General features: G+C 40.5%; 1 protein-coding gene across 1 annotated transcript; it reads left to right on the top strand.

The window, feature by feature from the left end:
- The first annotated feature begins 642 nt into the window (after positions 1–642).
- On the top strand, positions 643–15,094 carry oclnb (occludin b). Its single transcript, XM_035435843.1, has 9 exons — positions 643–767; positions 2,173–2,282; positions 3,456–4,146; positions 5,007–5,171; positions 8,193–8,314; positions 11,677–11,838; positions 12,438–12,609; positions 13,965–14,006; positions 14,145–15,094. The coding sequence occupies exons 2-9, from the start codon at positions 2,230–2,232 to the stop codon at positions 14,241–14,243; spliced, it is 1,506 nt and encodes a 501-aa protein (XP_035291734.1). The 5' UTR covers positions 643–767; positions 2,173–2,229; the 3' UTR covers positions 14,244–15,094.
- Positions 15,095–15,328: the final 234 nt, after the last annotated feature.

The raw sequence follows: 15,328 nt of genomic DNA, 5'->3' as shown, positions 1-15,328 counted from the left end.
CCTATGTCTAAATCCACTGAAAGCAGTTTCTGGTTTTGCAACTTATAGTGTGTCGGGGAGGTGTCATCTTTCAACCCGTGATCAGTTTCAGGACGCTATAGGTAACCGGCGTAAGAGAAACAAAGAAATGGGAGGTTTCAGTCTTAGTCATTCATTACACCACATAGCGTAATCACTCAAATATGATCGATATTCCCAATCCACAGATTAATAGATAAATTAATAAATACAAAAATAGGCTTACTGTGTATAGGCTATGAGGCAGCTATATTCCTCCATCATGGATGAAAGAAGGAAACCGCAAACAGGCTATTGTGTCTGGATTTAACTCAATCCACTATAATACATTGTGAATCATAATTTACTGCTCAACTTTTAAAAGTCGTGTCCAGTTTAAAAGCTGAGCCTTTGTGTGGTTTGGAACAGGAAAAGTAAATGTAGGACACGGGCTTTGGTGTGTAGGTTAAAGAAGCATAAACAAAGGTAAGGAGCAGTAAAGAAAACCTGTTAGTTCGCTTTGGCATACCTTTGAAAAGTAAAAAATGCAAGGGACGTCGCTTTCAATGGGATTTAAATTCTTATTACCAATTAGACAGCGGGAAATCTAACCAAACCCACTTCTGCGACGCATGGGCGTAGCAACAGTCGCCTACCTGGGAGGACAGGACAGCTGTGATGCACTCCTGGCGTGCCCTTTTTTTTTTTAGCATATAAGTCTTCTCAGCGAGTGCGCTGTGGTGTTCCTACACGGACTAGGCGTAAATCAGGTAGGTTGTTTTCTATGCGATAATTCTGGAACGAATTAATTTGTTATTGATTTTCCCCAGCAAATCAGAATTAAATCGTTTGAAAACTGTACGTGGACGTGGCTTTTAATGTACTTATTTATTTTGTATTGACATACGTGAATGATCGAGGGATTGAAAGGGCGCGAGCCGCTTTTTTGGATCAGCGCTACACTGCGCAATTCCCTCAGTGTTTTAGTAAGCGCATCATGTATATTGAGTAAACAAAGAATTCATCAAGATAATTGACAAATAAATTATTTTGTGCGGAAATGTAGAATGTAGATAAATAGAACACTAGATAGCGCTGGTTTTACCAGTCGTGCGCTCTTGGGTGTGCATGCATCGCGTATTTTGGTAATATTAAAATATTTTGATTTCGGGACTCACAGGTTTTGGTAGTTTCGATTTATTATTGTCATAAATCATTGTAAATGTTTCGTTTTTTTTTTTTTTTTTTTTTTTTTTTTGGAAAACTTTTCAGGCAGGAGCCTTAACAGTTTTTCATTGTTTAATTCAATAAACAACTTTGATTTGGATCGATGTGAAAAATTAGCCAATATAATTTTCTGGCATGAACTATGTTAACACACAGGTCTACGATAACCAACTCGAATGAATTTGATTTTTACCCCATCGAAGTTAAAAGTACAAACCTTTCACATGTAATTTACATTTCTTATATCATTTCTTATAAATTATATATATATATATATATATATATATATATATATGAAATAAAAATATATAACTGAAAACTAAACTCATGAAAATATACTGTATTTATTGTGATGCGACACTTGGCAATTGGGAAGGACAAGTGAAAGGCCCGCACCTTCTTACACGAATACCTTTATTATTCAAAACCCAGATACAGGGATTGTATTGTTCTTACAGTAATTGACAACTATTATAGACAACTGTGCTTCACCAAGGACAATTCAACTGGTGGGTGCTTATGAAAAGAGATATGAAGCCATTGACTGAAAAACATGTATTTCTGAATATTTGAATTAATTTCACACACGTAGCCTACTTTAAGACGCTTTTCCTAAAACATTTGATATTTAAAAAAAATCTAAATTGTAATACACATTGTGTGGCATTTGCTTGAAACAAATTAAAAAGGATGATCACAGAATAAAAATGTATTTGTATCATAGATCAGAGAACTCTTTATAACAATGTTTTTGTGTATAAATTCAACAAACACCAAAACAGCTGCTAAATCAAAAGTATTTCTAGTTTTAATGAGAGGCTTTTTACATTTTCAATATTTGGAAAGGTGCCATTCAAAATTATTGAGGCAAATTTGCCAGCAATCCTGTGTTTTGGGTTTTTGTTTCCGTGCTGTGTCACATGGCTATCCATTTTGTGCGTTGTGCAGAGATACAAGGACACTCACAACCAGGGAGGGACGTGAAGATACTCTGCGGAATTCAAAATGCCCTCAGGCCACAAGGGAGGTCCTCCCCCTTACAATCATGGCAGCAGACAGTAAGTTACCTCACTTCTGTCACCCAGGACTGGCATTCTGCAGTCACATGGCAGAGTTTTCATATCTGGCTTGTACAGTGCTCTGTTGGGACTCTGAGTGGCATAATAGCAGCCCCAGAGTGCATGTTGTTCGGACAGTTTTCTGTACTTGTGATACTGTAATGGTGGCAATAAATTTATATATACATAGTTTATCTGGTGCAGAGGGTTCAGCTAAATTATCGTGCACATGGTCAAGTTGCAGGTCTCAGTCAGAGCTGAGAACCAATAATATTTTGCGTATGAAATATGCTCTTTAGCAGTTACAATTTTTAAGCCGACCTCTAGCACAGGGGTGGCCAATCCTATCTGAAAAGGGCTGATGTCGGTTCAGGTTTTTGTTTTAGCCCTATGACACCTGATTCAACTAATGAACTAATCGTGATTTTCAGTCAAGACCTTGATAAGTAGAATCAGGTGTCTTAGCTCTGGGCTAAAACAAAAACCTGCACCCACATCACCCTTTTTCAGATATAATAGGACCCCCCTGCTCTAGCATATGCTGTTTAGACAAGTGGGCTAGTGGGCAACTGCTTCATGTGTGCTTACTGATAAGCAAAGTTTAAGAACACATTCATACAATAGCTACAGGACAAGAAGCCCCTGAACCAGCTTGAAGATCAAATGTAGGTGAATGTAAGTCAGGGGTTACCCAGGGGGTGACAACATGCACCACAATTTCAAACTTACTATGGACTCATCACTGGGAAGAATGCAATATGTCGGGTTCTAAAAAAAACTGAATGAGCTCATTATAAATATATTCATCCGAATATATATATATTCACCCGTGGCAGTTTCCTTATGAACCCATCTGCCCGCGGGAGATGGGTTCCCCCTCTGAGTCCGGTTCTGCTCAAGGTTTCTTCCTGCTATCAGTCAGGGAGTTTTTCCTTGCCACTGTTGCCCTAGGCTTACTCTTTGGGGGCCGGTTCTCTGTAAACCTGCTTTGTGACTAAGCTCCTTTGTTAAAAGCGCTATACAAATAAAATTGAATTGAATTGAATTGAAATAACTCTCCCTTTTTTCAATCTTTTTCCTCTTCTCCTGTCATGTCCTGTTCATCTCTCATCTCTTTCTCCTCCACCCATCTTCTAACTCTCTCTTTATCTCCCTCTCTCTCTCTCTCTCTAGCCACAGCCGGGATTTGTACGGAGAGAGGAGTCGCTCTTTCAGGGAGGAGGAATTCCTGCACTTCTATCGCTGGACCTCCCCGCCCGGCGTGATGAAGATCGTATCCATCATCATCATCATCCTTTGCGTGGCCATCTTTGCGTGCGTGGCGTCCACACTGGCCTGGGAGACAGACCTGGGGTTGTCAGGCCTTGGCGGGGGAATGGGAGGCATTGGGGGTTATGGGAGTAGTTACGGGGGCGGTTACGGGGGCGGCTACGGGGGCAGTTATGGGGGTGGTTACGGCAGCTACGGGGGCAGCGGCATAGGCAGCTCTTCCTATGGTTACGGAGGGATCGGAGGCAACTACACCGACCCGGCTGCAGGGAAGGGATTCCTCATCGCCTTAGCGGCCATTACCTTCCTGGCCGTCCTGGTCATCTTCATCCTGGTGGTTTCCCGCCAGAACATTTCCCGCTCCCGCCGTTTCTACCTGGCAGTCATCATCGTCGGTGCCATCCTGGCCATCCTGATGTTCATAGCCACCATCGTCTACCTGGTGGCTGTCAACCCCACGGCCCAGGCCTCCGGCTCTGTGTACTACAACCAGGTGGTGGCGCTGTGCGCCCAGTACCAAAACCAGGGACCCGAGCCCACCGGAATCTTCATCAACCAGTACCTGTACCACTACTGCGTGGTGGAGCCACAGGAGGTAAGGGTCAGCCCGACCGTGGGTCCGACTGGCCTTTCATTTAGCAGAACCACCCGACGGCGCTTAGCTCATGATATCTGTTGTAGGCAAAAGAACAAGACTGAACGGCTTGCTCTCGTCACTTGATTTTAATTCTTATTTTTTAAGACTTTCTGGTGAGCATATGTATGCATGGCGCTCCTTTCGTTGCTCCAGTTATACCAAGAATCAAATGGTCCCTTTCAATTAAAAAAAAGAAAAAGTTGCGGTAAAAAACATTATTTTGGTACAGAACCTGCACTTTACTTGAGTGGGCAGTTCCTCTCTGTTTACTAAAAGGCATTACTTGTCACCAATGTTTGTTTCAGCGCTACTGTTTTCCTGGGCCAATTTAATTTATTTAGTTCAGTACCAAAAGCATTGTGTCCAGTTCTTAGTCACTTAATCAGTATCTTATTTCTTTCACCCATATAGTGGCAGAGTCAGATTTGTACTAAATACTCTATCTGCACTAAATAACATCAGCTCTGTCCTGGTGTTTGTCATGTAAACTTGTTATTTTCACTTTGTGCTGTTTGACCCAATGTAAGTACGAAAAGTGTCCGACAAAATAAGAACTGTAAATGTCATACTTTAAATAATTTTGTTTGTAATTAAAGTAATAATTTTCTGTGTGCTTATTTTTTTACACGTTCAATTTTAGGAATTAGCATTGTGCAATTAGCATTGTGCAATGTGTTTATTTTGCTTTCAAGCTGTGTTAAAAATTTTTTTTTTTTCTTTTTCTTGGTAAATATGAGGATTTTGTTGGGGGCTGTACTGGTGCGGACCACCTTTCTGAATGGATTTTAACCCCCTCTCTCGTTCCTGTCCCCCGCTAGGCCATCGCTATAGTCTTCGGTGTCCTGGTGGTGATCGGCCTGATCATCCTCGTGGTCTTCGCTGCGAAAACGAGGGCGCAGATCCGTCAGCACGGCAAAGCCAACGTCCTGTGGGAGGAGGTGAAGCTTGTCGGCAACGGCACATCACATGATGTGGGGGAGTGGGTGAGTTGAAGTGTATGGAGCCTGGGAAAGTCCATAAAACCGCGGATATGTTTACGTTTATAAATACGACATAACATTGGGTTTCGATTTTGGCGAATTGTTGTTGTTTTCTGCATTGTAATGGAATATGATGCTATTCTTAGACATTGGCTGTTGGGCTTTGAAGTGCATGTGTGTAGGGAAAACCAGGCGTACGTGATCTGGGTCCCTGTTCACTCTTCTCAGTGATGTCATGATTTTTGTATGGCTTCTGAAATGGCCCCTGGGGGAGGAAAAAACTCATTTGGCCTCTGACGGATAACATATCTTCCACACCCACCGACGGTTTAGCACCACGCTTTGAAAAAAAAGTACAATTGCAAGCCACTGTAGTCAGTGGAATCTTCTGCACCTCTGTCTTGCTTGCTAGTTTCTACCTTACAAAATAATCAAGCCAGTGACAGAGTAGCAGAACAGCGCAATGACATCTCTCCAAAATCCTGTGCATGCAAACAAGGTTCGCAAAAATCACAGCTATTGTCCACGGGCTGTTGCAGGCGAAGCTTTGATTGCCATTCACGTAAGCCTTATTCTGAGGATGAAAAAAAAATGCTAATGCTTTTTTTTTTACTGTCTGTCTGTGTCACACACTAAAATCCAACAGCTTAAAATTATAGGGATCATCACTGACATTTGTCAAAAAAGAGACGTCAGCAGTGGAATGTTTTGTTCTGTCATTTTGCTACACATTCCAACTGAAATTCCTTTTTAAAGTTCCTTTATGGCAAATCTAATATGGATGCAACAGAAACAATTCAATGAAAGTGAAAGCCCAAGGGGAGACATATGCATAGAGTGTATGCAAACATATACACACCCAGCAGTCGACAGTCTCTAAATACCCAGTCTGTAAATACTTGGTGCGGCCAACCTGAACACATCCCCAGAGTTTCGTATTTCTGACAGAACCAAGCTACTGTCTGCTTTTGGAGAGCTGGCTCCGTTCAATAGGTGATGTCTTGGGATCAGTGTTTATTATCTGTGTTAATTATCTGTGTTTATTTGCTTTATTGTATTGCATTATTTAATGTAAATGATGCAAATTAAGATTAAAAGTCTATTTTAACCCTCTGGGCTTGAGGCTTATTTTCTCAATTTTTTGGTTCCCTCAGAGTTTCACTATATATAGTATATGTCGACCAATAATGCACAATAATCAAGTGTTGCATATAATTCTTTCAGTACATACTCTGTGGCATATTTTATCATATATTCATGTTAGGAGACTGTATAAATGGCCAAGAAAACAATGCATTTGGGGGTAGCCTAACTGTGAGACAGCATTTTGGTGAATAGATACTCATCAGCGTATTGGGACTACTGCTACGCTGTTGCAGCCGCGGTAAGGAAGACGAGCAGTGTGTTTGCCGCGTCTCCCCTGGGTTCGAGAGATAGGGAGGCAGACTTGTTTTCCAGGAGTCTCCAGCGTCTGTCAGGAAGGGGAGGGTGAGGGGGAGGGGAAGAGCAGAGTTGCATGTCCAGTTTCTAGGTGTGGCCTGTTGAAGCAGTTTCACTTGTGCTGATCTTTATCTCATCTAATCAAGTTATTAATCCTTGAAAAGTCAGTTGAACTAAATTGAACTAAACAAAAAAGTTTAGTATACAGTGAGCTCCATAATGTTTGGGACAAAGCCATATTTTTCCATTATTTGGCTATGTACTCCATAATTTTAGATTTGTAATCAAACAATTCATATGTGGTTAGAGTGCAGATGCTCAGCTTTTGTTAAAGGGTATTTTTGTACATTTCAGTTTCACCGTGTAGAAATAAGAGCGCCTTTTATACATAGCCCCCCTTTTCAGGATGCCATAATATTTGAGACAAATGGCTTCACATGTGTTTCTGATTAGTGAGGTGTGTTCAATTGCTTCTTTACTGCAAGCATCAGACAGCTTACATTATCTACTCTTGATTCTAGGCTTTTGAATGCCTTTGGAATTTGGCATTTGTCAGCATAAAGACCAGAGTTGTGGCAATGAAAGTCAAGGAAGCCATTATGAGGCTGAGAAATATTTTTTTTTAAAACTCAGAGACATAAACCAAACCTTAGGCGTACCGAAATCAACTGTTCGGAACGTCATTAAGAAGAGAGCATACAAGCCATACAATCCATGTAAACAAATACATTTTGACTGACAACATTCGGGTTGAGCTGTGACACAGCGTCTCCGGCATCTCACCTGGGCGGGAGCAGAGCAACCAGTTCAGACTGGATTTAAAGTTCACCTGGTTTGTTTGCTGTACAGATCCGATAAAAACGCTGATGCGTGGCTAACTGGGCCCTGCGGCTCAAAGTCGTGAGAGATGCGGGTTGGTTGGGAACAGCCGCGGCTACATTTCCAGACCAGGGTCTTCCCACCTGTAGCACTGATCTCATCTGTCCTCTTGGAACACGCCAACGTTTTCCAATAGTACCATTCTTTGTCGTCGGTGATCTTCTTTGAGGGCGTGCACCATTTTGAAGTTTCTGTTCGCAGAAGGCTCACAACGCAGAAAGGAATGCTCTCATTTCCCCTAGTGTGGGAAAGTATGAAAACAGGAAGTGGCAGGTGCCCTGAAAGTGTGCAAAAGAAACATTCCTTGAATTGTTCATTTTTTAAGGAGAACAGACAGTCCCCACCCTCTTTTTGAATGTTTTAGTTTATTCGGAGAGAGTAACAGATAGAGAAGGTTCTATAGCTCAAAGGTGTCATGGCAGGGGATCAAACCCTCAACTGTACAGAGGCAATCACATACGGCTTGAGAGTTGGCCACCCAATGGACTGTGACACACACATCTTGCCAAAAAAATACGTGTTTATTGCTTGGTTGTGCAGCACTATAGATCTGTATTTTTTGTCAGGAATGACAAGGGTTTTAAAACAATGGAATTTAATCAGGAGTACACAAGAATACGTAGCTGTAAACATAGCTGTCATCGTGTTACTATGATGTGGAAAGGCATCGCTTGCTGATATGCTGTCATGTTGCCCTGTGTGCAGGTGAATAAGGTGTCTGAGATGCCAGAGGTGTTGGTCAGCGACTATCCAGACAACATTGGAGGCTCCCGGAATTTCCTGGATAACACCAGCTTCGACTACGCCAAGCCCCCCTATACCCCTGTGTGAGTACACTCCCTCAGTTAAGTTTAAATCAGTCCCCAACCCCAATCATACAGAGTCACAGGGTCTGCTTGTTTCCCTTTTAACGAGCAGCCAATTTAGCCAATCAACTGTTGTACATTACAGGAATTTAGCAGACGTTCTTATACAGAGCGACTTACATGCTTTTACATAGCATTTGACATTGTATCCAGTTATACAGCTGGATATACACTGAGGCAATTCAGGTTAAGTACCTTGCTCAAAGGTACAATGGCAGTGTCCTACCCAAGAATTGAATCTATGACCATTCGGTTACAAGCCCAGTTCCTTACTCACTGTGCTACACAGCCACCCAATCTATTGTAGCCAACCGGTTAAGTGACAAGGAACAACAAAAACCAGCACACTATGTGTCTCTCTACGATTAGGACCACTGGTGAAGATGAAGCACTACATTACATGAAGCAACAACCTCACCTCTCCATTTATAAGCTGCTAGAGACCTGTGATATCACCACAGCAGTGTAACATGTTAAGAGAGACCCAGTCCACTGTGGAAAACAACAGCAGAAGGTTGATGGAGTAATGCAGGACTCATCAATTCTCTGGTTTAGGGACGATTCACTGATCTCTACAGTATGTGGATCAGCTGCCAAAGCCCCACAATGAATTTGGACGAGCAATCCAGCTGATTGATATATCAGTGCAGAATCTGTACAGCTTGAATTTCTGAGAGTTTGCTGCGTACAGTATGTGTTTGAGGGTCTCTGATCCACCCTGTCATGCCAGACCCACGATCCCTAAAGTGAAGTAGCTTTTGGTATCTGGTGCAGACGAGCAAAACCGCCTCCAGACCAAACAAATGGTTGGAGAAGCAACATTGACATTCCAAAAAGTTGGGCAAGGCAGAAATCATAAACATAAGACTCAATAAACCAGTTGCGCCTACACACCCCCTGCTTCCTCCCACATCAGCAGGTTGGACTGATACTGCGGTCACAGAACCTGTATTGTGATTGTACTTTTTCCTAGAAAGATACTTAGCTAAAAGTAGGGCAGCTTGTTTCCTATATTAGGGTGCGGCACAAATTATTGGAAAATGAATGGGCCAAGTACAGTATTCTACAGCACCTCAATGTTCTTCAGCACTTTTAGAGTGACTTGTTTGTTGTTTGTTTTTGTTCTTTTATTTTATTTATTGATTTATTTTTTGGATGGCTGCTTCTCAGTATCCTGGCCTTGTTAAAATTAAACAATCAAAAACTCGCCTTGTATTACTCTTCAGGTTTTTTATAGAGGTAATATACGTACTGCAGTACACTGTGAAATATGGTGGCTTGTTGAACATCATCACTTATTCCTTTAATTGACCTGGAAACTTCGAGAGCTCTGGTTTGTTTGGAATTTATAGCATTTATATTGTACAGTCATGCAGGAAGGCATTTTTTAGACCCTTAAACAAAAAGGCAAAACATCCCAAGTCATTTCTGTGCATGAATATTGCCTCTTGTATGAGATTCCAATATTGTTTGATTCTTTAAGTTCCCTGTAATTTCAATGTTATAAAGTTGAGCTGTGTAGTGAGGTTGGAGTTTCGAAATGGAGTTTCGACAACCAATCAGAATTTGAGACATCAGTAGAGCCTAACTTATTGAAATAACATGGACACGGTTATAAATAAAGAATATACATTTATTGATTATGATAATGAGTTGGTAACAGGCTAATTGAAAACAATCATTTGTATAATATGATAAATAAAATTATATGAGGAAATAATGATTTTGCGATGGCTAAACATAAGAGGTTGGCAGTGTTACCATTTAACGAAGGTTAGTTGGTGTTATTAGTTAGTGACATACTACTCTATGTTACTTGGTTAATTCGTTATATCAGTCTCATAAAAAATTAAAGTTTAACAACGTAAACTACAAAGTCAGGGAATTTGCTATTCCCGACCAACATACGCACAACAAACAAAACACAACAACAAACAGCAGTAAAATAACCTAAACAGGTATTTCAAATTGTACTCTACGCTATACCTTGATGTCAGTGTCAAATATGCGTTTCAATACTTAACGGTCATAATAAGGGAGGCCAGTCCTTAATTCCGTTAGGTGATGCTCGTTCAGCTCGTCAGCTGGTCTCAGGGGTCCGTGGCAGGTGCGCAGGGAAACTTCTTCTGTGAAGTCGGGGTCACAACAGGTTACAGTCAAGACGACGAATGTGCACAAATCTTCCACTTGGGTCCCGGCCGCAAGGGAGATACAGAGGAAAAGTATGCAGATACATGTTCCTCAAACAGCTGTAGATCGAAATAAACCGGCTTGGTTTATTTCACGGACGGTGGCAGGCCAACTCAGGCAGGTCTCCAGCGAGGTGCGAGTTGGGAAGCGCAGCAAAGTCTGGTGATGTCCTTAAGGAGATGCGCGTCTTGTCGGTTAGGCAATGCTTTACATCATAGCAAAGTTGTTAAGTTTTTTGATGACTTTCATCCTCAAAAGTCACTGACGCGACAGAACCCCACGTGTGATCTCTGTAATTTGATTGGTTTATTATTTTGGCCACACAAACATTTGATTGGCTTGTGCTATTGGAGTCAATGAAACATGGATAGATAGACCATTGACGACTGCGTTAATGTTTAAGCTTGTTAAATTGGGCTCCCCATTCCTCCAAAAAGGGGGTGTTCCTTGCCCCAAGCTGATGTTAATCGATCACGCAGAGAGTTTATCGCAGGGTCACAAACGGAAGTGGACAGGCACTTGGTTGACCAAAAATTTAATGATGAACCTGACTCAGCAGAGTCAGTCCCGTGGTCAGTGAGTCAGAGGCCCCAAAGTTCCTGTGTATAGTTGAACATCGTTACAGCTGTAATACTTGGATCACCTGATATTGATGTAAATACCCTCATATTAAAGGTGACAGTCTTCACTGTAACTTCATATTCATTGATTCATTTAAAATGCTGTGTGTTGGAATACAGAGCCAGAACAACAAAAAATATTTCAGTGCCCAATACTTACAGATTGCATTGTACTGTACATATATATATATATATATATTAGATTTTTTATCTTCATGTTGCATCAGTAAACTGATGCAATTTGTCCAAATATAAGTCCTGTTGCAAGTAACCAAAAACAAAAAAAAAAACTATTCTATTTTTAAAAGTGACAAAAAAAGAAAAAAATTCAGTTGTACAGTATGTTTGGTAATTCCAAGACCATACAGCAGTTATATATCTCAAAGTATTTATTCTAATCTATTCAAAGAATGTCATTTAAACTGCTGTTAATCAGTGTGATAATTATGTCTCCCCAATGAAATTAAAGTGACATTGTGTATGTGTGCGTGTGTGTGTTTTCCTCCTATCCAGGGGCCCAGAGCAGGACGCCCCCCTGTACAATTCGGCACCTTACAGCAACCCGTCTGACATCCCCAGCTCTGCAGGGAAACTGAAAAAGAATAGATACAATGATGGCGGCTACACGACGGGCGGGGAGTCTGGAGACGAACTGGACGACACCGACTTTGACGAGTAAGGGGGAGGGGCCGATGGGGATGGGGGCGGTGAGAATGGGGGTTGGGGAAGCAAGATAAAAATGATTACTTCAGTCAAAAATGCAGGATTGGGGTGGCGTGCAGGGACTGTTTGTTTTAGCCTGCCGGGCAGGAGAGGGTATGGGGGTGGGGTCAGAGGGTTAGGGGGTTGGCAGAGCGCTTAATCTTGAGCAGGTAAATGATTACCTGGCAGGGGAGGGCTGCAGCATTCACTTTTTGCCTCCTTTTTTAGGTCACTGAATTGAACAAAGTGACCTGGGTTGGTGTTGACTCCTTTCCAATTTAGTCAGTTTTGGAAATGAATTGAAGTTCCCTTAATTAATTTTAAAATCCTCACAAAACATTTGGTTTCAATTCCTTCCCCGAACAGACTGGTTTGAAATGAAAGTCACCACAACCTTGACAGTAAAAACCGGTTTTGAATGGAAACCGGTTGGTCAACTCAAATGACCTGCTTAACTGACATAGAGCTTACAGTGTACTTCTTTTATTCTCTCTCTCTCTCTCTCTCTCTCTCTCTCTCTCTCTCTCTTTCTCTCTCTCTCTCTCTCTCTCTCTCCATCTCCCTCCCTCCAGTGAGTTCCCCACCATCCTCACTGAACAGGACAGATTAGACTACAAGCGCACATTTGAAAAGGACCTGCTGGAGTACAAGGACCTGCAGTCTGAGCTAGATGACATCAACAGGAACCTGTCCAAGCTGGACAAACAGCTGAACAGTCTCCACGAAGGAAGCCCACAGTACCTGGTAAGATATGGGGAACTCACCAGAAATGCAGCTGCAACTTGGCATTGCTGAAGTGTAGCGTGATTTAGCAAATTCCTAAATTCACATGTGATCGACGACATTCAAATAAATCCATACCGATAGAATCATGGTGGAGCAGTTTAAATGCAATTCTATTTTACACAACATTTTGGAATGTATTGAAATACATAACTGGTATATGGTCTTGGTATGTCAAACCAAACTTTGAAATTTGAAAAAAAATATTTTTGACAATTTTAAAAATAGAATTGTAACAGAGCTTATATTTGGATAAACTGCATAAATGTGATTAGTTTGTGAGTTAAAATAAGTGATTGACAGCACATGATAGCTCCACCCACACTATCAGCTTCATAAAATCAAATTCTCCCATAAATATTGCCCTCTTTCTCAGGAAATGATTGCTGTGTGTATGGGTATGTGTATGCATGTGTGAGTGTTTGTGTGTACACACAGAGGTGTTTCTATGTGAGATTAAAAGTGTACATTTTTGTTTGTGTATTTTTACACGTGTCTTTGTCCATGCGAGAGAGAGAGAGAGAGAGAGAGCGCACGCGCATGTGTGTGTGTGTGTGTATGTGCTGGGGGGGACAACATTTACAGTACAGTGGGAAAAATTGGCAAGGTACTGACAGGGATAGAAAAATATTGTCATTTAAGTGCATAAACTCAACAATGTCTTTGAAAATAAAAAGACCACACTGAAAGCGCCAGTGGCTTATTCACACAAAATTAATTCCAGGTCAGGGGTCACTCCTGATTCTATTGGTATGGATTTATTTGAATTCCCACTGACATTATGGAACAGTAAAGTATATTATGTAATCCCACAAAAATTCAAACATAATCCAAACTGTGTTTTCAGAGTCACAGATTACTATGTGCTGATTGCAGGAAGCGCTATGTAATAAGCTATGGTAATAAGCTATGGTAATATATAAGAAATACGCATATGAAATATAAATATGAAGGCAGGAAAGCAGGACCTGAATTCATGGACTTTCACCCTTCTGATAATTACAAAAGCTCATGTTAAAAATCTACAGAACAAGAACTCACCAAAAAATTATAGCACTGATGAAGGCGTGCAATGCCTTTTGATATGTTTTTGAATTTATTATCTGCATTGAGATTGAGAAAATTTGTGACATCTATGAGTTTGGTATTCATACATGAAATTGCTCAGTTTAATTTCTTCTTTCAAGTTCAAGCATCGACAGATGGGTGATACTTAGCTTATGAAAACATCACTGCTACTCTTTCTTCTTGGTCTCACATGACTTTTCCATTTGTGATTAAAGCTGATTAAACTTATGGTTTTTTTATGTGGACAGGATACACTGGATGAATATAATCATCTGAGGAACCTTAAAAAGGTATGTCTGACTCAGAACTGACAGCACTCAGTAGCCACACCCATGGCTATGCTACAGGCCAGGTTGTTCACGTAGTCTCTTAAAACGTTAGCAGAGTGTAACTACAAGGTAATGACTGTTTATCTTCTGTCCCCCCAGTCTTCAAATTACCAGTTAAAGAAGAAAAGAAGCAAATATCTGAAGGCCAAGCTTGCCCACATCAAGAAGAAGGTCAGCGATTATGACCGTAGGGCGTGATGTGCCTGATGCTTGACCCCTGACCCCGTTCCCCCAGCCAATCACCGCCTCTTTTGCCTAGGGTTCAATTGTGCGATTTTTGGATGAATCAGGAATGATCTCAACCAGCTAACCATGAGAAGATACCTGGGAAAATGAAGTTTGTTTTACATGTTTGGGTGCGTTGCTATTGTAACTTGCGGTGTTGTTAAGTTCTGTCACATAATATTAAAAATAAATGGCTCTTAAGTATAATTCTTCTCAGGAAACAAAATGGATTCGCCACCACACGGCAACAATGTGACATGCTACATATTCGAGAAGAACAACACTGGGTTATTGGAAAGTTATTTTGAATTGATGTCAACATGGAATTTGCAATTCTAGTTTTTCTTTAATAGGAAAAGAAAAACCTGTACATTCAAACCATTCTAACCATCAAATCCTTTTTTGTGAAATTGTGAGTTTCTCTTCTTTGCTCAAATATGAACCGATCCTTCAGTATTTTTCTATTAGTTTTAATGTTTGGAAGACTTTACACTTCAGCATGCACATGAATGGCCAGCATTGCTACATGTTTCCTTACCATGCTTCACAACTTTCTTGTTTAATTTAAAATAAGCAAATTAACTAATCATAGAGATTTTTATTCAGATTAAATTTTGTAAATATGCAAATATGTGAGTATGACAAGTGTCTTTTTTGCATGCATCATCTTGCTTTTGTTTTTAATAAAATAAAAATGAAAATCTGAAGTGAAATATCATCTCAGGTACATATCTGGTTTTTTAAGCTGTGATGATGGAAAAGGTCAATGTGTATCTTTATATTTTGTAAATACGAAAATTTCAATAAAAACAACAGTAAAGAAAGCTGGTGTGTTTTATTCATTGATATAATAAGTGATAATATGCTTTCTTAAGTCTTTAAAAAAATGTATGCAAGTACCAACACTTCATTTTCATTGATCGCTTGTTCAGCTGAACATTCACACAGCACTTCATTTATGAACATTGTTTACATAAAATATACAACATTGTATAAATATTTTATACATACTAAAACGTTTTTCAAATAGCACAATATTTAACTTACTACTTTTTTGA

Source organism: Anguilla anguilla, chromosome 10 (genome assembly GCF_013347855.1).
Source record: "Anguilla anguilla isolate fAngAng1 chromosome 10, fAngAng1.pri, whole genome shotgun sequence".
Taxonomy (NCBI): Eukaryota; Metazoa; Chordata; class Actinopteri; order Anguilliformes; family Anguillidae; genus Anguilla; species Anguilla anguilla.
Note: the sequence above shows the minus strand (reverse complement) of the source record. Positions and strands in the feature narration are given on the sequence as shown.

Bases quoted from the DNA above. Each gene is read 5' to 3' on its own strand.
- oclnb (XM_035435843.1), top strand. From the start codon at position 2,230: ATGCCCTCAGGCCACAAGGGAGGTCCTCCCCCTTACAATCATGGCAGC. The intron at 5,172-8,192 runs GTGAGTTGAAGT...CCCTGTGTGCAG, and splicing joins CACATGATGTGGGGGAGTGG to GTGAATAAGGTGTCTGAGAT. The intron at 8,315-11,676 runs GTGAGTACACTC...CCTCCTATCCAG, and splicing joins AAGCCCCCCTATACCCCTGT to GGGCCCAGAGCAGGACGCCC.